General features: G+C 48.6%; 2 protein-coding genes across 2 annotated transcripts; both read right to left on the reverse strand.

Moving 5' to 3' along the window:
- Positions 1-1,946: 1,946 nt before the first annotated feature.
- Positions 1,947-5,777, reverse strand: LOC132071295 (tubulin tyrosine ligase 3-like). Its single transcript, XM_059468818.1, has 10 exons — positions 5,738-5,777; positions 5,078-5,655; positions 4,807-4,935; positions 4,614-4,728; positions 4,410-4,517; positions 4,010-4,178; positions 3,790-3,938; positions 3,472-3,718; positions 2,959-3,391; positions 1,947-2,885 (listed from the first exon to the last, which is right to left on the reverse strand). The coding sequence occupies exons 1-10, from the start codon at positions 5,775-5,777 to the stop codon at positions 1,947-1,949; spliced, it is 2,907 nt and encodes a 968-aa protein (XP_059324801.1).
- Positions 5,778-7,423: 1,646 nt separating this feature from the next.
- ANKEF1 (ankyrin repeat and EF-hand domain containing 1) lies at positions 7,424-18,336 on the reverse strand. The gene is made up of 9 exons (XM_059469072.1): positions 17,976-18,336; positions 17,341-17,540; positions 16,296-16,445; positions 15,707-15,830; positions 14,091-14,886; positions 11,329-11,555; positions 9,942-10,117; positions 8,617-8,754; positions 7,424-7,549 (listed from the first exon to the last, which is right to left on the reverse strand). Exons 1-9 carry the CDS (start codon positions 18,319-18,321, stop codon positions 7,424-7,426), a joined length of 2,283 nt encoding a protein of 760 aa, XP_059325055.1. The 5' UTR covers positions 18,322-18,336.
- Between the last annotated feature and the right edge of the window lie 4,924 nt (positions 18,337-23,260).

Here is a 23,260-nt window from a genome sequence, read left to right on the forward strand (position 1 = left end):
TATCCCTTGACCCCTTTTAAAACATCCGCCAAATGATCACTCAGCCTTTCCATAACCACTCCATTGGCAGTTTCCTTCCCTCTCTCACAGCTTACTTCCAGCTCTGTGTTCAACACCCTTATTTCTGCTGATGTCATTTAAGTTCTGGAGCTTCACCCTTTGACTCTCCTTGTGACGCCTGCTCTCGCATCCCTAAAACCTTCCTGTGCTGCTGTCACTGCTTCATGGAAGAGACTCTCCTACTGTGCTTCTGATGCACAAGGGGAGTCTCTAAATAAATACATCCTCACTGCCACCCTTGAGGACAGTCTTGAAAGATTCATCCTGACTCAGCCAAGCCCCTCTGTTTGCTCCACTTCTGCCTCTGGGCCACTGGCATCTGAATGAATTGATCAGTCATGCAAAAACGTTTTCTGACTGAGTGGTAGATATCTAAATGCCAGTTAAGTCAGCTCTTTTCCTTTCTTTGTGTGGAGAAACATGTGAAGAAGACTGGGAGAGTCTGCAGCCCGTTCTGGCTGGGATGAGAAGGCACGAGGATGATGCCAGTCAGGATTTCCTGGGGGAACAGAGGATGGTCCCCCCTCAGTACTTGCCCTGCCAAACAGCCTTTTCAGGGGCTAGTCACCAACATGGATACATGATCCAAAGTGGTGCAGGAGATGGCCCCTGCTGCTTGCCAGGTTTGATTTTTCCCTTGCATCCAGCTTCTCTTCCACTTGTTCCCAGTGGCCCTGATGACTGCAGCCAGCAGAAAAAGGTCTGTCTGGACCTTAAGGCAGCAGGAGTTCCCCAATGAGGAAGAACTCTCTTGCAGAGAGGAGGCTTGAGGAGCTGCCTCTAACAGCAGAGTGGCTGGCTCTCCCAGCTCCAGCCTCCACGTCAGAACTCTGCCAGAAGCACCAGCCTTTTTCTGCAGCTGATGTACCATGCACTGGTCACTTCTGCCCAGCCCAGAGCAGGGCAGGAGGGGCCCAGCCATCCATGGGGACAGCAGCAGGCACAGGGCACAAGCACTGGGGAGCCACGAGATCCTGCGTGCTCTCTGCCAGCACAGGAGCTGCCCTGGCAGTGCCAGTTCCAGCTGTCAGGAGGAACTCACTCCACACACTGGAACAGATCCCCAGAGACACTAAGGAATGTCCGTCCCTGGAGACACTCAAGAACTGCCTGGACACAATCCTGTGCCGTGTGCACTGGGATCACCTGCTGGAGCAGGGAGGTGACACCAGATGACCCACTGTGGTCCCTTCCAAGCCCAGCCATTCTGGGATTCTTTAACAAGGTGGGTTACCTCATCACAAAAGGAATCTGCAGGAGCTGGTGCTGCCCAGGGCCCCCCTGCACTCCCCCCCACCTCCTGTCCTGTACACCTGAGCAGCGCCAGGAGCCCACAGGGGACCCCTGAGGACACCTGACTTTCCTTTTATCCCTTTAATCCCCACCTGCTGCTTTTCTTGGCACACCCACAGCACGGGACTCCTCCTGCCATGCCCCTGGCATGTCAGGGGGCACCAGCCCTGCCAGCACTGTGTGCCTGGCCACTTCCCAGGGCTGCAGCAGTGTCACCGCTGCCACAGCCCTGCCTGGCAGGGGCCACCACAGGCAGCTCTCCCTGCCTCCTGTGCCTGTAGCCAGCAGAGGAGCTGCCCTGGCAGCCCCAGGTCCTGCCTGCAGCATCATCCCCAGCTGTGTCACATCTGCCACACACAGAAAGTCCCAGCCAGGCTCCTTTTCACGAAAGTCTATTAAAGCAGGCGTGCGGGTTGAGGTGGCTACCGCAGCACAGCACTGGGCTCCTGTACCCACCGGGTGCTGCTGTGTTAGCCACCCAGGACGGGCAGGGTGCTGTCACCTCGCGGGGTGTCTCTGCGTCCCAGGTCCCCTGCATGCCCTGGGGAGCTGCCGTTCTCCTGTTCCCGGCAGGGGCTGGGCTCCCGGTGCCGTCACAGCGCCGGCAGGCGCGCCGGCCTGGCAGGCAGCCCTGCGGGGGTCGGTGCACAGCCCGGGGGCCGCCAGGGTCTGCTGGGCGCTGCCGGGGGCTGTGCCACAGGGCCCCGCACCGGGGGACGGGCACTGATCGGGGGCAGGGCTCGGTGGGGCCGGGCAGCCTGGGGCTGCCCACCCGGCTGACTGAGCCGGGGCAATCCCTGGCGCCCCGGGGGTCGCCAGGGCCTCCTGGGCGCTTCCTGGCGCGGTGACAACCTGTCCCGGGGACAGCTGTTGGTCGGGGGCTGAGCTTCCTGGGGGCGCGCTAACTGAGCCTCAGCATCCTCGGCTTGCCCAGGCACGTGGAGGAGCTCCTGGCTCTCGGCAGAACCGCCCGGAGGTAGCCAGGGGCTCCTGGTCGCTCCCCGGGGCGGTGGCACAGGCCCCCTGTGCAGAGGACAGCTGCTGGTGGTCGGCTGCAAAGCTGTCTGGGCTTGAGCTTCCTGGGGCTGCCCGACCACCACGTGAAGGAGCCACGGCAACTCCTGGTCTCCAGCAGAGTAGCCTGGGGGTCGCTGGGGGCTCCTGGTGGCTCCCTGGCTTGGTGGTCCCGGCACGCTATCCATGGAACAGCTACTGATCATGGGCTGAGCCTCCCCGGACTGCCCATCGAGGTGAAGGAGCCATGGCAGCTCCTGGCTCCCAGCAGAGCAGGGTGGGGCCCGTGGCAGTGCTGGAGGGTCAGATTTGGGCAGGCAGCAGCTGCCCTGCAGCACCATAGGAGGCAGCTTTTCCCGTGACGCCCTCGACCTGTGCACCTTGGCGGCTCTGTTCCCTGAGGGTGCAGACCTGGGGAGCCTGTCCTGGGATCGATGCTTCGCCGACTGGGGCTTCTTCAGGGAACAGCCTGTGACCATCAGCCTCAGCCCTACAGTCAGACACGAGGACACGGCTGCCTGCAGGGGGACACAAGGGGCAGTGGGGGGCTCAGGGTGCCTGGGGGGTGGCTGTCCCCGGGCCCCAGCCTACCTCCTTGTAGAGGAGCTCAAAGGCACCAATGGAGCAGGTGGGGTTGTCCTTGCGGTCGAGCACGAGGCGCAGCGTGTCCCGCTGGACGTTGGCGCACAGCTGGCGTGTCACCGCCGAGGAGGGGCTCATGGTGGGGCAGGAGTTGATCTCCAGCAGCCAGGGCTGGAGGTCCTCCCCGATAAGGAAGTCGGCCCCGAAGAGCTCAAAGCTGCCCTTGCGGGAGCCCACCTGGTCCCGGGCGCAGCGCAGGGCGTTCAGGATCGCCGCCTTCATGCCGGGCACCATCACCCGCTGCCAAGCGTTCGCCCGCCCCAGCCACGCCAGGTGGGCCTGGAACTGCTTGTTGGACCAGATCTTGTCGGGGGGCACGCGGGGGTCCGGCTGCCACGTTTTGTACCGCTTCTGGATGGAGACGTTGCAGAGGTGCCTGGCGCTGGGGCAGGGAGAGCGGGGCTGGGTCAGGGGGTGCCGGGGGGTGGGCGGTGCCAGCCGGGGCTCGGGGGGGACACTCACGGCTCCAGGTGGCACAGGGAGAAGGGCCGGGAGCAGAAGCGCAGGTAGCAGTCTCGGTAGAACCAGACGGTCAGCGGCTTCCAGTCGGTCACCACGAACCACTGCCGGATGTCGAATTTGGTGTTGAAGATGGTGAGCGGCCGCTCCACGTACTTCTGCACCACCCACTCGCACACGCCCGCCGGGGTGCCCACGCAGCTCTGCGCCAGCTCCAGCACCTCCTCCAGCCGCGTTGCGCACACGATGCCTGGGCAACACAGGGACGGTGGCACCCCTTCTCCGCGGGATGTGTGTGCCCCACGCCTCCCCCAGCCTTACCCCTGCCGCGGGATTTGGCGCTGGGCTTGACGATCCACACGTTGAGGCTGCCCTCTATGCCGAGCTGTGGCAGCTTCTCCTCCAGGCGCTGCAGCAGCTCCTGGCACCGCTCCCGCTGCTCCGTGTCCAGCTCCAGCCTGGCCCCCTCGCTGTGGGGGACACGGGGGGTCAGCAGCGGCCCCACCACTGTCCCTCCTGCCCCGTCCCGCTCAGCACCCACTGTGCCACGCGGTAGTATTCCGGCAGGAAGCGGTCCCAGTCGATGCATGTCCGGCAGGGCGACGGGGTGCTCCTGTCGATGTCCTGGTGCCCCAGAACTCCCAGGTGCTGCTCACAGACCTCCAGGGCCTCCTCCAGCAGCTCGGGATACAGGGCTGAGCACGGCCCTGCTGTGGACAGCATGGGGTGAGATTCATGACTCCTATGCCAGCCTTGGGGCCGAAGCACTGAGCCTTCCTGTGGGACGGATGCCTTTGGAGCTAGGGCAGGGGATGGAGTAAGGGACCCCAAGCCACAGACATGAGCAGATGCTCAGCCTCCAAGCTCAGCCCTCAGACACGCCCTGAACTCCCCGTTTCATCCCTCACCTCCACCCCGCTCAGCCAGCTCCATGCACTCACCCGGCACCTCGTCGGGTTTTGAGGGCTGCTCTGTCCCCACTGGCCTGTCCCCGACCTTCTGCAGGGCCAATTTGAGAAGGCTGCGAGCTGCTGTCAGGCAAAAATCATCTGCAAGAGGGAGGCATCATTCCTAGCCAGTCACGCACAGGACACGGGAAGACTGGAGCATGAGGGGTGACAGGAGGGCAGCAGCCTCAGGCTCACCAATGAAGGCTTCCTTCTCGTCCTTGAACCCCAGCCGGTAGCACCGGGGGAAAAAGGTGTTGAAGTCGACTTGCTCGAACCAGGACAAGTTTTGCAGGCTTTGGCACAGCCCCTCCTGTTTGGAGAAGCTGGTCATTTCGTTCTGGACACCCGCACCCCTCGTGTGCCCTCCCTGAGGCCCCCGTGCTCCCACCTTGGTGCAAAGCGCGGCCAGCCGGGGATAGCGGTTCACCACCTCAATCCTCGCCAGCAGCTCCCGGTCAACGCTGCTCAGGCGAATGGTCCAGAGGAAGTTTGGCACCTGGTCCTGCACCAGGAAGGACTGCGGGAGAGAGCGGGCTGGGGTGAGCCAGGGAGCCCCCATCCTGCCCCAGCCCTGAGCCCCAGGCTGAGCCCTGCCTCTGAGGGTCCCAGGATGACGTGGGGAGCTGTGGCAGAGCTCAGCCCTAGCCCTCTTAGCTAACCATGAGGTCATGGATGTCTTCAGAGTCCTCACTGCACTGCTCCTTATCTTCGTTGTCGTCCTCATCTTCCCTTTCCCCCTCGTTCTCCTTATCGTGTGCTGTGCACCACGGGTGCTGCAGGGGCTCTGCGGTGCCCAGGGAAGGCTGTGCCCCACCCGGCGGGTTCAGCACTGCCTCCCCCTGCTCATCACCGCCACCGCTTGCCCCCCCGTCCGGCTGCTGTTGTCTTTGGTCGGCAGGCTGCTGCTTCAGCTGCTTGTGGTTGAGGGGCAGCTTCCTCTCCACCCAGCCCCGGGCACGCAGCAGCCGGCGGATGACGGGGTAGGGGCCGTGCACGGTGAAGATCTTCTTCTCCTGCGGGACAGCAGCCAGCTCAGCCTGCGCTCCCGGCGCTCCGAGCCGGCTCTGCTGAGCCACAGGGGCACAAATGCCAGCGTGTGCCATCTCGGGGCACTGTGGAACCGAACCCCTCACCTTAATGGCCTTCTCCACACGCAGCCTGGCCTTCCTGAGCCGCTCCGACTCAGCCGCGTACTGCTGGCCATCGTGGTAGCCGATGGTGGCAGCTGCCACCTGCCCTGTGAGGACAGCCCCGCCTGAGCCCGCTGTCCCCGTGTCCCCAGCCCACGGGGTGGGCAGGGAGCGGGGAAACATGCTGACCTGTCTGCCTCTGCCTCACCACGTCTGGGGATCCTGCCATGGCATTTCTGGACGTGCCAAGCCTTCTGCCAGCATCCCAGCTGCACTCCAGAGGCTCGGGACGCTGCGCTGTTCCCTTGTCCTTGGCCTGCTGGGCCAGGGGCAGCTGGGGTGTCAGCTGCTCAGGTACTGCCCCGGCTGAGGGGCTGTGTGCCTGCAGGGCTGCTCTGTCACGCTGTCCCAGGCCAGCCTGATGGCGAGGGGAGCTGTGGGTGGCTCTGCCTCCTCCAGGCCAAGCAGGTTGTCCTATTCCCCCATCCCTTAGAGACTGCAGTGGGTGTCCTGCACAGGACACAGCTTCCTTATTCCATAGCCACCGTGATGCCACAATGCAGGGTGCTCAAAGCAGCCTCAATACACAGGTCCTGGTTCTCCCCTCTTGTGAGGGACTTTGACCACCCTGACAGCTGGAGAGGTGACGCAGCAAAGTACAGACAGTCCAGGAGGTTCCTGGAAAGCTTTGATGATCCCTTCCTGACACAGGTAGTGAGGATCCCACTAGGAATGGTGTGCTGCTCAACCTTGCACTAAGAACCAGGAAAAGCCTCGTTGGACATGTGAAGGCTGTGAACTGTCCTAGGTAACATCCATGACAGAGCTCTGCTAGAAACGCAGTTTTACCTTACAGTATAATTTCTGACTGCTGCTTGATTTTATTTTGATAGCTGCTGTTCAGCAAATTGCCCCTTTGCTTCTCCTTCTTTCAGAGATGTAGTTTCATTTACAATTGTTCACGGGCTCCTTGCCCACACTGCCTTCTATGACTTAACTGAAGCTCTACTATTTTTATTATTTACAATCATCTGCAGCCAGCAGCAGTTTTACGCTGGCAGATAAAAATCACACACTGGTCACTCAGTGTTGTTTCACTGTGATTGCCCCCAAGGGATGTGTTACCAAGAACCTCAGTTAACTGGCTGCAGAGGTGGGTCACAATGTTAAACTGGCATCACAGATAGGCCCCTTGGCTCAGGTGCAGGGACTGGGGGGCTCCAGACCTGCTGGAACGTTTTTCTCCAGGAGAATGGAGAAAAATGGATTACAGATTATTATACAGAGATTATTATCCTTTCAAGAAATCAGAAGGAAAACAAGATGCCCCTGTTGGGGTGGAAGCAGCTTCAGGTCTCACACGCACTTTAGAAAATGGATGGGAGAACATGATCAGGAAGCACATGAGGCACTGTGATAGTTCTGGCTGTAAACTCTCTGTGGCCTCTACAGACAACTCAGAACATTGCTGTCTTAGCTAATTACTGAATGCCATCTTCGTATCTACATATCTAGAGTAGAAGGGGAATGTATCTTCCAGGAAGAAGTTTTGAGTTGGGGTGAAGAAAGCCTTAGAAAGCCACACCTTTGCAAAAGATGTGTGTCTCACAATAGTGGCTATTCCATGAAGTATACTGAGCCAGCTCCAAGACTTGGAATCACATGAGGATAAATCTTTTTCCAAACTAAGCCCTCAACAAAAGATTGTGTGTAAGCAACATAATCTATGGAGGAAAAACTTGATATGATTTTCTTTTATGGTAGCTGAGATTTATTTACTGAGCTCTGCACGATTCCTTCCTTGCAAAGGAGTAGCCTTTTACATCTTTGTCTCCTCAAAACACGTGCTGAAGTAGCTTTTTCCAGATGCTGTGCTTATTTCTCAAATTTTCTGTTGAAGAGGGTTGTAAAATCTGCCATGTGACCACAAAGAGCAGCACGTTCACTGAGCAATACTCGCTGTTCTGCAAGCTGCATTGCTGTGGCATCAGGGCTCCATATCTACAAAATAAAGGTTTGTGTAGTTAATGTGGATGGGCCTTTTGCAACAGAGGCACTAGGAAGATACTGTTAGCCAAAGAGAGGCATGTTCTAGCACTCCTTTCCACTGTGAGACATAGAAAAGAAGCAGTGTGGCCACCCAGCAGAAGAGAGGTCAACAACGCGTGTGTGTACAAACAGAGCATTCTCTTGTTGTCACTTCCAATCTCTATCATGCCATGGACTCAGATTACAGATAATGTGGGAAAGAAGATCTTAAGGTAATTATTTAAAATTACTGACTCGGGCTCACGATCCTCAGAGTGGAAAATAGTAATTAGCTGTAGAGTCATCAGCTATGTAGCCTCAGTCCTCTGAGACCATTGTAGAAACTAGCATAAATCAGGGTTAGGGAAATGATAAACAAACTCCAAACACAACTGCTTAGCCAGCAGTGGCATTCTTTTCCTTTTCAAGGAGGGGGAAAAAATACAAAAATTACCTCACTGTGATTATGTTGTTCTGTTTCTCAGTTATTTCTAAGCGTGTATGACAAGGCCTGGACAGAAAAGTTGTATTTCCACTATTCCAACTCTAGGTAGCAAATATTTAGTGTGCTGTAATCCATCTAGTTCAGTAACTGTCACTGCCAAAAGTCATCATATGATAACTAATCAACAGGGCAAGTTAGAAGTTGGCGCCCATGCTATGCAAATAGATTCCTATCTTTTAAAAGCCGGAGTATAAAAATACGTGTCATAAATGTAGTTTCATTTTTATTTTAAAGTGTGGTTCACTTTAATCCAATTTAAAAATCCGATAAGAGATTTTGATATATAAAACAAATATTTGATTTCCACAAACATATGTCATATATATATATATATATATATATATATATATATTTGTGTCATTATAAATTATACATCCACAAACTCATTAATTTACTCTTGCTTGGTGGCAACCTCTCTACGTTGTGTCACATGATCTCTAAGCTAGATGAATGCTTGGATTGTTCTGGGTTTTGATCTCAGCAAGAGATCAAAAGTCACCATGGAACTGCACCCCTGTTTTGCTGCTGTACGTACTTTCCTGGGTCTGAAGGAGATGTCATTTTTGTCTTCTCTCGGTGCCAAGGATTGCCAATAAGCAGAACTGTCCTTACGGGAACTCTTTGGCTTTTCAGGAACAGCTTCTTCCTCAGGTGGCGGAGATCCATCTGGAGACTGAAGGGGAAGAAGGTACCAATTTTACCAATACATCATGTTCACAAGCAAGGCATGCATCCTGCATCTTCTGATGCTCTGCTACAATGCTTACTGGGAGGGTATTTTTCTTAATCTCTTAAGAACCTGTTTCTGTCAAAGCTGATTTTTTAAAATCAAAAATTGCAAGGGCCACCCTTTTGAAAGGTAAAAGGCACCTCTCTTCCTTGGGCACTAAAACATTAACTGCTCTTTGTGACTCCCAAGACAGTCACCTTGTACCACTGGTGATCCCATCCTTTTCCAAGTGAGGAATGAACGGGCACCTAAGGTTGCCTTCCTCCTGCCTCTGAAAGTCCTGTGCTGTCCCTGACATTCAAAACCTTTGTGCAAGGGGATGCCAGCATTTAGCTACTGAGACACATTTACTGCACTGTCCAGGGCAGCTGAAGGACACCTCCAGCCACACAGATACAATTTCAACTTCTCCCTAAATAGCAAGCTGCATGCGACTAAAAGTGCCACTGGTGAATCAGGAAGGTCTCATCCACAGGAGGAGAAGCCAGACGTGGGCATGGAGGCTGGTGTCAGCTTGGGAATAGGGCAATGCTGAGCTGCTCAAGACTCCCAGAGGGTGCAGGAAAAACATGAAGAAATAAAACAGGCAAACATCAGTGTGGGATTTGAGAAACAACACTTAGGTAAATAGTGGAAGAGGAAAGATATGGCATAAAATGGAAAATAGGAAGTTAGCAAGCCTGGTATTCTCTCAGTGAGTTCAACTAGGAGAATAAAAAACCTTTTAACCAGTTTCAAGGGTATTGCTCTTATCTTGTGAAAAAAGAGGTTCTCCCTTTAAGAAATTATGGTTACCAGTTGTTCAGTGTTTACCACAACAGAGCGGGATGAGCACATCCTTCAGGAGGAGGGAAAAAGAAAAGGAAATTTCTGTCTATGTCCGTTAGTGATACAGGACATCATTCTGATGTGTGTCTGTGGAAGACATGAAGTTTGTCTAATTAGCAAGACAAATTTCAACCAATGAACAAGTTCTAATGCTCACAAGAACAGTATGAGCATCTGAAAATCCTCACTTTAACAAAGCTGCCCAAGTTACAGTGTTAGAGAGGAATGGATAGCAAAGAATGAATGAAAGCAACTCCCTGCTAACTATTAGCAAGTCAGTCCTTTGTTACCATCTCTCATACCTCTGTTTTCACAGATTTCGGTGGCTCTGGTGGTTTTGCCTTCCCACCTTTGCTTTGCTTTGCTTGCTTTGCTTCTTCTTTTTCTCGTTCTTCTGCCAAAAATTTCAGTTGATTTTCAAGCAGTTCAATTATTGCAGCATCTTCAAATATTTCAGCTAGATCAAGAGCACTCCTTCCTGTATTTAAAAAAATAAATACCTGTGTAAACCATGAAAAGTAACTTTGGCACTGGTTTTTTGCAGCTGGACAATCAACTGAATTTAATATGGCCAGTATTTTATTACCCATCCCATATGCCAGCAACGTGCCTGACATTGGTGTGAGGACCAGTGGTCATCAGCACTGCTTGCAGAAATAAGACCTGGCAGACACCAGCCCTAAAACTCATTTTACAGGAATATTGCAGGAATTCTTATATTGCTTGCTTTGCTCTTAATGTTCTGCCATTTGCAGCTTAATACACTGGTCCACAGGTTGTCATTTTGATCTCTGAGAGCTGAGAGCATTTAGCACTAGGAGATGGTCTGCATTCCTGACCTTGTGCTGTGCTGGCTATCTCCTTCTGCCTCTGCTTGCTCTGTGGCTGGCAAGGGAAAGCCCTCTGATGGAAATGAACAGCTTCAGTGCTTAATGAAGGAAAAAATCTGTCCTGGTTCTTATGAGACTCTGGCTGTAAAGTATCTGTGAGACTGCACTGCTGTGTGAATCACAACTCCACATGATATAAGGAATAAGGAATACACGTCCCTTCTACAAGCAGGGTTTCACCACTAGACATTTTGGCAAAGAAAGTCTCATTGTGTAGCAATGCTGCTTCCTATGTTAGAGCAAGAGCTTGAAAGATGATGCATGTGAACTTTTCAATTACTCTGGAGACAGTGGAAATAACTCTGAAGGAGGGATCTGCTGTGAGGAGGTAACTCTTCAGTATCAGCTCAGATTTGGTTTTCTGTTAAGTATTTTTTTCTCAGGAGTTATATCTACACGTAGAGCAGCAAGGAAGTCCTTTAACCAGCGCTGCCTGTGCCTCAAAATAAATCACTTAAATGAGTGGCAGACTATACTCTGAGCCACAGCTGAAATCCAATTTTCCCTCAAATAATAATAACTAGATAGAATGTTTTCATTAAAGCCACTTATAACTCTGTATGTATCTTGTGAGGAGTAACAGTCTCCTGAATTGAGTAATTATTCATGTTACTTCATTTTCTAGAGATGCAAAGTCCAAGAAAGCCTTTTTTCAATAATTATTCCAGACTGGAGAAAACTAACTGAACCTATTCCTTCATCCCAATCCTGACAGCAACCCTAAACACAGAACAGTTCTCCCAGTGTTCCAGGTGTTTTTAATAGAGAATCAGCCTGTTTTGGAGACATTGCTATTTACCATTGCTGTTTAAAGCCTCGACGTCAGCACCTGCAGTGATTAAGAAATAGACCATGTCCAGCCTGCAGGCCTCAACGGCTCTCATCAGCGGGGTGGCCTCGCCTATCGACGGGGCATTGACGGCTGCTCCAGCCTTCACCAGCACCTCAGCGATGTCCAGGTGTCCGTTGTAGCAGGCATGGTGCAGAGGGGTCCACAGGAAGTTGTCTGTTGCATTCACATCAGCCCTGCACAGGGTAAGAGCGGCTGTGGCAGCTGGAGCTGTTGGGTGCCTGCAGGAACAGCCCCAGCTCCCCGGGCAATCAGCTGCAACTGCCCGCTGCAGTGGCATATTCAGTGTAAAGAGCTATTTTCATATGGCTATTCTGAACCTGTTTCAGTCCCTGAACTTGGCATGGAATAGTAATTGTAAGTGTGCCTGGGTGCTGCTCATGTCTCCCCCTAAGCCATCAGTGTCCTTCACATGGAGCTTTTCACGGGTACAGCAAAAAACACAGGCATTCAAACACCTTAGTCCTGTAAAAGGCTGCTTGTGCTCCAGCTTCACCGAGAATGGCAGAAAGCAGATTCAGGAACTCAAAAAGTTCCCTTCTGGGCCAAGAACAAGTGCTACAGGACATGTGGCAACACTGCAGAACTCGCCTGCACGAGAGGGAAGTGTTCACCTGTCCTTTTGGTGTTGCTGCCCTCTGCCTTCTCCATTCCTCTGCACTGGCTCCTCCCTTTGTCAAACGAGTTACACAAGGTCTGCCTTGGGAGTCTGAGCTCTGAAAAGCCATTCAGCTACTGTGCTGCTGGGCTAGGACCTGCTTCTGCTCCCAAATTAAACCTGGGATGCTCTGCAGAAATCAAGGGCTAGTTCATGGGAGGTCCCTGGACAAAACTGAGAGGAAAAGCATTACCAGCCCTAGAGGTCCTGAAGGGAGTTAGGGACACTGTCCCACTTACTTGGTGGACAAAAAGCTGCTGTCTTCCCAAAAAAGAAGGAGGAAGGAAGAAAGAAGAAAGATTGTGAAGGAAGCTGCTTCCAGGGATAGCTGTTTGCTCTTCAGGTCAGATGATTGTCTAAATAAAAGCACAGATTCATCTGTTCTTCTTCCCTTGTTTAAATTTTTAATCTTTTTTCAGAATTCTATCTTTGATGAGATCTTAGCACAGTAAATTCCCTGACCTACCACGTTTATCTCTCTTATCTTTCAGTCACTAAGTGTTATGGTTTATTTGTAGGCAGTTTCCATTTGTTTTAATTCTCATTAAAATGAGCTTCTTCAGTTATTTCACTTTCTCTCAACGCAACCTCTTTGCCTGCACTCAGACTCTGTCTGCCCCCGAACCCTTTTTCCTAACTTCATCCTATCAGAAAGAAACCAGTCAGTGGGAACAGGGACAATGCAGCACTGAATTTAAAAATTCCTTGGCATTTTCTGCCCATCAAGCACAGAATTTCCCATCAGACCAAATTTCATTTACTTCTAATTCTTTCTGAAGGAAGATAGAAAGTAGATACCACCAATTTAATTTTAAACATAATAAATGTTAACAATTTAGCTGGATAAATGTTTTGTTTTGTATTCAATATGGATTTGTGGTTCTGTACTGAAAAGGTTATATTATAAAAGGTATTTGAATGCCTGTGCTAAACTGCAAGCCCATGATGCTGAGAGATGCAAACCTAAATGCTACTGATAACTTTCCATTTTCGTTTCTGTCTATTGAAAAAAATCTCAAAACTGGTACTATTTATTCAAGCTAAGTTACTGTGTTTCTAGGTCTTATTGTTAAATAGGATGTGACTCCAGTGCTGTCTGCTGAGGCTTGGGAAAAGGAGTAGAGATTAATCTGGTGGATTAATTTGGTAGCTCCTACACCTTTATCTTCTGAAAACCTGAATATACACATTACCCAATTTTCCATATGCTCTAGGAATGTCAGTGTAATTACCAGCGTGTGGAAAGATCCATTTGCTGTTAGTCTTTGCAGGAACCAGAGCAATGACTACAGCCCCTTTCCCTGATATATTAATATTAACATGAATTCTATCTATGCATAGTAGAGAGAGAACAGAGTTAACGTAAATATCTTTGGAAAATGTTCATTTAAGCAATTATGTGAAGGACTGTAGGAGCACAGCAGTGTGACAATAAGAGATTATGCTATTACACAAGTATGACTGAATCTTTTTGAAATTGCTTTCATTTTTAAGGTGTCATTGAGATTTTTCACAAGTGTGTCTGCGGGCTACAGAGTTGCTGAAGCACTTCTAAAATGAGGAGCAGGCTAATTAGTAACAGGGGCTTCTGATGTAAATCCTGCTGCTTCAGCCTGCCTCAGCTGCAGAGGAAAGTGGAGATTTAAACCAGGCATGTGGAACAGGAAAGTCCAGGATTACCTCAATGATTTCAGTCAAGTCCTTCAAGTTAGATTTCCCCAAAATAATTTCCCAGTTTTGAGAGTTTGCTTGTGAGGATGTACTACTTGATGCACTACTACTTGGGTATGAACCCCTGCTGCTGACCAAATATCAACGGCCCAGACACCAACAATTGCAGTCCTGGGGAACTTGTCTCTTGGTTGTTTTCATTTCCATGCTACTAAAATATGAAAAATAATAAACTTACCCCTGTGACTTGAGATCTTAGGGAAGTAACTTTAATGTTGTGTAAGCAAAAAACAAACCGTAGCCTTTTGCATCCAAATATTCAGTGGACATTTATGCTTTTGAAAGCCTTCCCAAAATAGCAATTAAATTGAAATTATCTTACCCCTTTTCCAGAAGAAACTCCACAAGAACTATGTTGCCAATTGCACACGCAACCATCAAAGGTGTTTTGTAATATATATCTTTCATGTCTACTGGCACGCCCTGGTCGAAGGCTCTCTGCAGAGACACAAAGTCTCCTTCTCTGACCAGGTAGTTGATATCCATGAGGGTTTTACCGGGCTCCTCCATGTACCAGGCACGGTCATCGAACACGGGGTGGGCGGCGTGGAGGGCGCGTTTGAATCGCCGCTCCTCGGGGATGGTGGGGACAGCCTCCACCATGCAGGTAGGGAGGCCATCTTCCCTGAGGGGGCGTTCACTCTGGGGCACTACACACACTGGCACAGGGAGGCCTTTCTTGCCTCTCCTTCTCGGTGGCTTCTTCTTCTTCTTTGGTTTGGGCCCAAAGGATGAGAGCAGAAAGGTTTTCTGCAGGTATCTTGAGCCTTTAAAAAAATCATCCAGGCTGATCTTGTCAGAAGATACTTCATGCTTTCTAGCAAGAATTTCTATTTGTTCCTGATCCACGGTGCCCCAGTGCTTCCGAATGACTGCCATGAAATCTCTTTTGGATACTATCCCCTCGTCTTCTTCATCAATCTCAAACTCCTTGCGGATGGCTTCCTCGTGCTGCAGGGACCAGTCGTACACCTTCAGGTACCAGTCAAGGGTCTTATCTGGCTTCCTTGAGGCTTTTTCAGCTTTGCGCAGCACTGTTACTGCTGCTTTGAACCCACCGCCCTTGGCAACATCCCTTGCGGTCAGCTTTAACAAGTTGGTCCATGTAGGATCACAGCCTAGAAATATGGACACAGTATGGCTAATAGTGCAGTGGAATTCCTACTTTTATAATATAAGAAACTTGTAATACACAGGCAACTCGTGGCGACGGCCTAGAATTTTATATAAGTAGCAGTGGTAGGTGGAACCACATCACTGATCCCAGGCTGGAAGGTCACCCACATGTCCATATATTTTTCCAAAGGGAGAAGCATTGAGCAGCCTGTATTTATTTATCCACCCATGAATATGTATAAAGAGAAGTTCAGTGGAAACTTTACATTTTTACTTGAAGTGGTGAGCAAGGTTAAGAAGCAAAATAAGATTAAGGTGTCATTTATTTCTATATCCCAACATTACAATTTGGCAATGGATCACAAGAACAGGATGTGGGATTTTGCATGGTGCTCTTGGATCAAAGCTTGAAGTGCAATGATCATCTGATCAAGTCAGGAAAGGATCACAGCTGCTTCAGGGCATGTTTCAATACCCATGGGTATGAAATTTTCCTCATGACTGCACAGAGATTTTTTTAAAATGATCATCAAATCAAAAATGTATTTTCTATTGGAAGTTTCAATACAATACATCTAAACCCAACTAAACCCAGAACCACCTAATACTGTCCAACACTAAGTTATACAACCTCCTGATGTTTCTGCTGCTTTCTTTGAGAAATGTTTTCTCATCCACATGAGGTAAGAAGGTTAGGCCCTTCTGAATAAGATTTTCGCCACAGGATACCCAAATCCTTCAGAGATACCCAAATGAAATCTTTCCTTTAGCACAGAAATAGAATACAGATAATAGTTGTGAAGTAATTTAGTTTTCATGTACCTCTTTGTCCTATATACCTGCAGCAGTCTGTAAATCCTCCCTCTGCAGCATAATGAAGTGGTGTGTTACCATTCATAGCAACCAGTTTCAAGTCTGCACCATAACCTGAAATAATCGCCAGAATCTAGAAAAACAAACAGAGCCCCACCAAAAATCTTGTCTGTTCTTAACATGTGAAAATGTAAGATTGATTTACAAATAAATGCAATATATGACATTCCCATTCTAATAACGAAGTTCTCTCCCATGTCCAGCTGGTCAATGCACATATAACATTAATGTTTTCTATAGCATTATGCTTATTCAACTGATGAAACAGAAACCTTGTGTAATTGTAGACACCAAGGACAATCTTCTTGCCAGCTCACTGTGAACCCCTGTCTGGCCTATCACTGCTGGAATCCCTCTGATGCTCACAAAGAATCTGCTTTTGATTACTGATCATTATGCTTTGATCAGCTGAGATAACAGACTCAAAAAAACCCCAACAAAAGCACACTCCAAAAGCCCAAAGCAAAGCCCTGTAACAACAAAAAACGCAGCCAGGTTTGGCTTTGCAGCAGTGCTTTCACAGCAGAAATGTGAATACCTCAAGGAAGCCTCCTTTGGCCGCGAAGTGCGCGGCGCTGTGCCTGTCGAAGTCGAAGAGGTTCACGTTGGCTCCCCTCTGCAGCAGAGCCAGCACCACGTCTGCCGCGCCCTCGCGAGCCGCCTCCATCACCGCCGTGCGCCCCGTGGCCTGCGGCAGCACAGAGCACTCACACTGGGAGCCCCCAAAACACAGCCTGGCAGCCTCACAGGGACCTGCAGGTGAGCCTTCAGAGCCTACTCATAATAGGGCTGCCAGCACCTCAAGTACATTGAAGGCTTGAGTCCCTTCAATAATGCCCAATCTATTGCTTAGTTAAGGAGTCCTGGATTCTATGGGCATCTTCTCATGTATATTTACAACATCTAACTCATCTAACACCTCAGATTACAAAAGCAGGAGCATGAGGAGCTATGGCTGGGGAAGGCAAAGCCATGGTTCTGTGAGGCAAAGTTCACTCGATTACATTAATATTGTCTTTTCCTAGATAGTAATGTTTGCTTTGGATAACTCCAAGGGAAAGCCTGAGCTTCTTGATTTATCAACAGCACAGAGCTTCAGTGTTTCAGGTCTTTGTTAAATTAGGGAGCAAACAAATAAACGATTAGGATATACAAAAGAGAAGAAAGTTTCTCATGCCTTGTTCCTGCCTTGATTGCTCATCAGATTTTCCCTACCTTTTAGCGAATATTCACTAAAATAACTTACCTTTTAATGAATACTATTTCAACTCTGAAAATCTAAGGACACATCAAGGCAAATACAAATCAGCAGTGCTCCACTGAAGTACAGTGAACTGCAGCTCCTAAAAGCTGATACAGTTACATGAAAGTTTGGGGAAATATTTGCACTCTAAACCTACAAAAATCAAAAAAAAAAAATTTAAATCCGTCTCCTCCAAAAAAGGGTGGTACAGAAGAGGGGAAGAGGTATGGCCACCTAGTTAAGCAATTTTCACTGCTTTATTATGTTAATGTGAGGATTTAAGGTCATGTACTCTGCTCTATACTCCTGTATCTGTTCTTAGCTACAGAAAGGCTCATACCGGGTCTCTTGCATGGGGATTCGCTCCTTTCTCCAAGAAAATGAGGCACATATCTTTAACCTCATGAGCATGCTCACAGGCTTCTAGAAGCAGAGACCTCCCAGTCGTGGTACAGCTGTTGACATCTGCACCATAATCCAAGGCAATCTCCAGGCAGTGGGTATGGCGAACTGTAGGTACAAGGCAGTAAAACAAAACACCTGCAAAGGAAACCAGTGGGGGTTAGGGTGGAAAAGGAAATTACCAGAAGGGTTGTGAGGCTGTGAGCTTCACAGCTGACCAGTCTGCAACAGAGACCCCTTCACTGAGGGTGAAGCCATGCAAGAAAAGATTTCTACTTCAGAGACTTTACCTGAGGAGAAAGCCAGAGCTCAGTATGTCACAGGCCATGGGAGGAATGTGATTCTCAATTATAAGTTACCTCTCAGCTCTCTGCTGGGGAGACATGATTTAATGGCCTCGACTCTTCAGGAGGAATTATTTTCATTTTCATCAAAGCTGTAATGGCCAACAGCTTCTGTTGGGCTGTAAGGATAACCCTCAAGCACAGCTCCTCTCCACAGACAGACACATCACATGTAATAAGTGTGCCACACAGTTAAGGGATTGCTTTATGGTACCTCCTTCTCACTCACCTTTCCCTTCATTATCCCCAGCAGTCATGTCTGCTTTAGCTGTTGCTAGTAGTTCCAGAATGGCCTCAAAGCCCTGCTCAGCTGCCTTCATGGCTGGCGTGCACCCCATGTTGTCGTGGACGTTGGGGCTCGCTCCGTGCTCCAGCAGGAAGCGGCACATCTCAATGTCGTTCTTCATGGTGGCCACGTGCAAGGCACTGTATCCTTCCTTGGGCTCTGTGTAATTAATCAGATCTGGGAATCCCTTCTGGGTCAGGTTTTCTATTTGCTTCTTGTCTTTCTTGTGAACACACTGTAGAAGTTTGTAGATCTGTAAGTTTAGAAGCCTTTTATCTACTGGTAGCATCCCAGGATAGGGACGATTTTCTTCTTTCAAGGAAATACTTTCTGCATGGACAAAAAAGAAAACATGTAATCTCACAGAGGACATTATAATGACCTGCCAGTAAAATCAGGAATTAGACCATGTTCACAGCATGAAAATATCCACTTTACCTGGACAAAATATTAGGTTTTGAACTAATTTATCTTTTACTATGGGCAGCACATATAGAGGCTATATAAACCCAAGTAGTACCTTACAAAATTTTTCTTTCTAGTCATCCAACTGTTCTGAAGAGGTCTCATTCAAAGAGAAAATTAAGTTAAGAAGCTGTAGGGTAACTGCTCTCCATTCAAGGAACTGTTATAATCTACAATTACTTGGAAGCCTAAGGGGAGGCTGTTCATCTGTTGTTTTCAATGGGAGAAAGAGTCACAAGACGCTGTGTCCTCTTCACTTCCTGAAACATAAAATTGATACTAAAATTTTTATTAACATCACCTCACCAGTGACTGAGCATCTTCCCCGCTTCCCCGTTTTTTTGGGTATTTTTTTCTGGTAGCTGATGCATGAACTTCCTGCTAGGTTATGTAGATAAAAGAGTAAGTCAAATTTCTCTGCTGCAAAATCCTTGGAGGAAAAAAAATACAGACTGCAGGGCACTGGTCTGGGAAAAGGGTCTTCCATGTCCTGCATCACAAGCTTCTTGAAAAAAATTCAGTGCAGGACTTTGCACTTGCCTCAATTCTGGATGTTTTCCATTTTTTTTTCTTTTGGGTTTTTTAGCCTCTTTTAGCTAGTCTCAGCTCTCACGGCTGGAGGGTTAGGAAGGGTCAGACATTGTAGGGACCATTTCTGAAGTTTTTCTAAGTGGACAGGAGGCTTCCTAGCAGCTTCAGCAAACCTTTGGTCATCCTGTCCTCCAGAACTCTTACAGGACATGCAACACAAAAATGTGAAGGAACATATGTTAGAGAACACTTGGGGTTTGGTTCGTTTGGGTTTCTTACTCATTGCAATGTAGTCTGTAAATGGGACCACTCAGCATCTGCCTGGCTACTCTGGGTGCTTTGTGGATGTCTGTGACAAGGGGAGATTGCAGAGAGATGCAGAAGGATGCACGATTCCAACAGGCAGGACCTCCCATTCTGGGGAGGAAGCCTGAGGGAAAACTGCAGGAAAAGTAGAAAAAGTTGACTGAAGGTGAATCATGTTGGGAATGGACAGAGAGGTAATTTTTGTACCACAGGTACAACTTGCCAGTTGTAGTTTCTGTAGCTATTGCCTCTCATTTCTTTGGAAATTCTGTGTCCAGCCTAGCTTTGGAGCAGAGATTGGGTCAACTGCTGGCAGATTTCTGAGCATTGTGCCTCTTGTTTTCCCTGCCAGACAAGGCCCTCAGCTCCCTCCCTGTGCACCCCACTGTGCTGGGTGAAGGTGCTGTTATTAGAAGCTGCTCCCTTGCAGAAGTGTTTAAGTGGGTAATAAATGCAAAGACTTTCTCTCTGCAATGAAACCTGCTCTGAATAGATCAGCTGCTCTCAGATGTTCTCCATTTAAACATGGAATTACTTAAATCCTTTTCTCTTTAGGTCTTACATAACCCTCATTCTGATCATAAACAGGTATGTTCTTATATCAAACAATTAAATCTTCAGGTAGCAATAACTTAAGTCTGTCACCTGTGGCTTGTTCATTCTCATCCCTACCATGTTGTTCTTCCTGTGACATTTTGTCCAGTGAGAGGGAAAAAATGCAGAGATTTTTATCCTGCTGACAGGAATTACACCTATAGCAACCCTGGAGTCCTGAAGCTCAGAGCTGAGAAATAAGGGTACTTGAGAGTACTGCCCTGCTAGAAGTGATCACTGGAGTCCCCACAGAGCCTGCCTTTTAGAGCCTGAAGAAATTTCTGAGCAAATCCTCAATACAGGAAGTTTTTTTTCTGGCTACTGAGCACAGGGAAAAGTTGTGACGCAAACTCTGCAGCAGCTGTGAGGAGGAGCAGCAGGAATGTTCTGCAGGGAAGGCTCTTACAGTACTTACACCACTGAAATTCAGCAAAAGAAAGATACTTAGATGGAACTGACAAGCTTAAATATTATTTTATGCTTTTGTTCCACTTCCCACCATCCTGCAGCAGTAAGGAACTTGGGTTTACTTCCATAAAACTTTCTTCCCACTGTTATTCATGATTTGCATCTGGATTTTTTTCTGGAACTTATCTTGGATGAAAACTTGCTTTTTCTTCCTTTCTTTCTCCCTCTGAAGCAGCAAACACTGAAGTGACATTCTCCTTGGACATAGGTTAGTAATGCCACAGAACATGAACAGAAGTGCACTTGGTAAAAACCTGTTAGTAACTAATCTTTGATGAACAAATGTGAACAAATGGATATAACATTCAATACCTATGAATTTGGATTTATTTCATGGATTATCTTGGAGATTCCTTGAGATACTTGCTCCCTATAACCTCTGCCCCATGCTGGACATGAGACTGATGGCACACCTTACACTTACTGCACACTTTCATTTTTGCTCACAGTGGAATGTACAATTGAGTACCATTTTAGTTCTGATCAGATTTTTTTCTGGTGCTTTTGAGCTGCTTATGACAGTATTCTTTTAATATTTCACATGCAGCAATAAAATTATTTCCATGAGCAGAAGTGAAATTATTTTTATCGCAATAGTCAAGTCTGTTATCACAATTCAGCCACCACTGAGTCCTTACCCAGTTTAAAGTCTTTGCTTCAAAGCATTAAGAACCAACAATTTACATGAAAACAACCAAAACATTTTAACTGTTACAGTTAATATTTCTTTGCAGCATTTTTTGAAAGTGACTGGATCAAGTTTTATTAGAAGCTTCTAAAGTAGCAGCATCAAAGAAACACAGGTGGGATAAGAAATTCTACCCAGGGTCATGTAAAGTTATAAGCAAGGGAAAAAAGCTTCTAAAATGAAAACTGCAACATCTTGTCAATTTTCATTGTAAATGAGTAAATTGACTAGTAGTAAATACTAGTAAATTTACTAGAAGTAAATGCTACCAACGCTGTGTATTTCATATATTTTTTTATCACTTCACCTATAATAGGTGGTTTAATGGAAAATGAGGGATTGTTATGTGGCTTTGAGACAGCCAGGCTCTGGGAGGGCTTCATGAAGATGTAACCACAAACCCCAAGCCTGTAGTGTTTGCTTAGCAGCAATTTTATCTGTTGACAAACATCAACAGACTCGCTACCTTCATTCTGCCAGCTTGTGTCATTGTTCTGATGGAGAGCATGAACTCATTTCAAATCCAGATTAATCCTTTTCTCAGTACACCTGGCATTAAGAAAATAATTTTAGTTGGATTCCTGTTTGCCCACAAAGCTTTCCAAGCTGTGATGGAGGTAGATTGATAGAGAGGGAACTTCTGATGGCCACTGATCTCATTCCCTGTCTCCCAGTCAAAGCCTGCTGCCTGACTGCTGCTGGAAGCACTTGTGACTCTGCCTTAAAAGCTTGCAGAAGTTTTCAGTTTCAACATTTCCAGTTGAAAACGTCCCTTTAATTATCTCTATTCACAAACCAGTAAACAAAATTTTCATGTGTTTTATCTTTAGTGGGAGAAAATAGCTGAGCGCTTTCTAAATTTAATCCCTTTGCATGCTGGGCACAGAGATAAGCATGAGCCCTATATGTCAGTATAAAAGGAACCAATATGGTAACAGTGCCATGCTATATTTACAGCTTTACGTGAATAATTGCACTGGATTTTTAGCTGTGACTAAGGTTTAATAGGAGTGATGCAGCAAAATCTTCCCAAAACCAAATTCCAGTTTCATGAATAGCCTACAGTGCTGTGGTTTTTTGGTGTTAATTCTCCAATGGTGCCTTGCCTTGGGCTGAGGCACGGCTGAGCACAGTGATGACAGGTTTGAACTGAGCAGGTTTCAATGTCGTGTGGAGATCTCAGCCCAGATCCAGTCCTGAGTGCTGTAAAGGCAGTTCCCAGGTTATGGCTGGGTTGGATCAAAAGATGTACATCCTTTTGTCTTCAGCTTGCTTTGCAACTTCCAGTCACCCCAGTATCCATTGAAACTGGGGTGTAATGGAGCCCTGATTGCCAGCACCTAGAGCCCTGACTGCCCACTCCTAGCAGCCCTGATTTCCCATACCTGGATGGAGCCCTGATTGCCCACACCTGGATGGAGCCCTGATTGCCCGCACCTGGATGGAGCCCTGATTTCCCATACCTGGATGGAGCCCTGATTTCCCATACCTAGATGGAGCCCTGACTGCCCACACCTGGATGGAGCCCTGACTGCCCACACCTGGATGGAGCCCTGATTTCCCATACCTGGATGGAGCCCTGATTGCCCACACCTGGATGGAGCCCTGATTTCCCATACCTGGATGGAGCCCTGATTGCCCACACCTGGATGGAGCCCTGATTGCCTGCACCTGGATGGAGCCCTGATTGCCCGCACCTGGATGGAGCCCTGACTGCCTGCTCCGGGCAATCAGCTTAACGAGCAACACCTGTGGGACGGGGGGGTGGCTCCTCAGCCAGGAGTGCAGCTGGGCCCCAGGGAAGCTTCTGGAAGGCTGTGGAGTCGGGGGGTGGCTCCTCAGCCAGGAGCCCAGCCGTGCTCCAGGGAAGCTTCTGGAAGGCTGTGGAATCGGGGGTGAAGTGCTGCTGCGCTCAGGAACAAGGTGAGCAGCAGCGGTTGGTTTATTTTATCTGGACTGCGACTCAGAGGAGCGGGCGGCCTGTAGAGGAGACTGGCTTTAACGGGAGAGAAGCTGCTGGAAGGGGAGGATGCTGGAGAGCCGGTGATGACCCAAACGGTGTTCCCTGCCAAGGACGTGCCGCTCTGGCCGTGCGGACACCCCAACGGAGGTAATACCAGCGGCGAGAGGCGCGGGCCATGAGGGGGACGATGCACAGCGCGCCCGCTCTGCCCCG

The sequence above is a fragment of the Ammospiza nelsoni genome, chromosome 3 (genome assembly GCF_027579445.1).
Source record: "Ammospiza nelsoni isolate bAmmNel1 chromosome 3, bAmmNel1.pri, whole genome shotgun sequence".
NCBI classification, from domain to species: Eukaryota; Metazoa; Chordata; class Aves; order Passeriformes; family Passerellidae; genus Ammospiza; species Ammospiza nelsoni.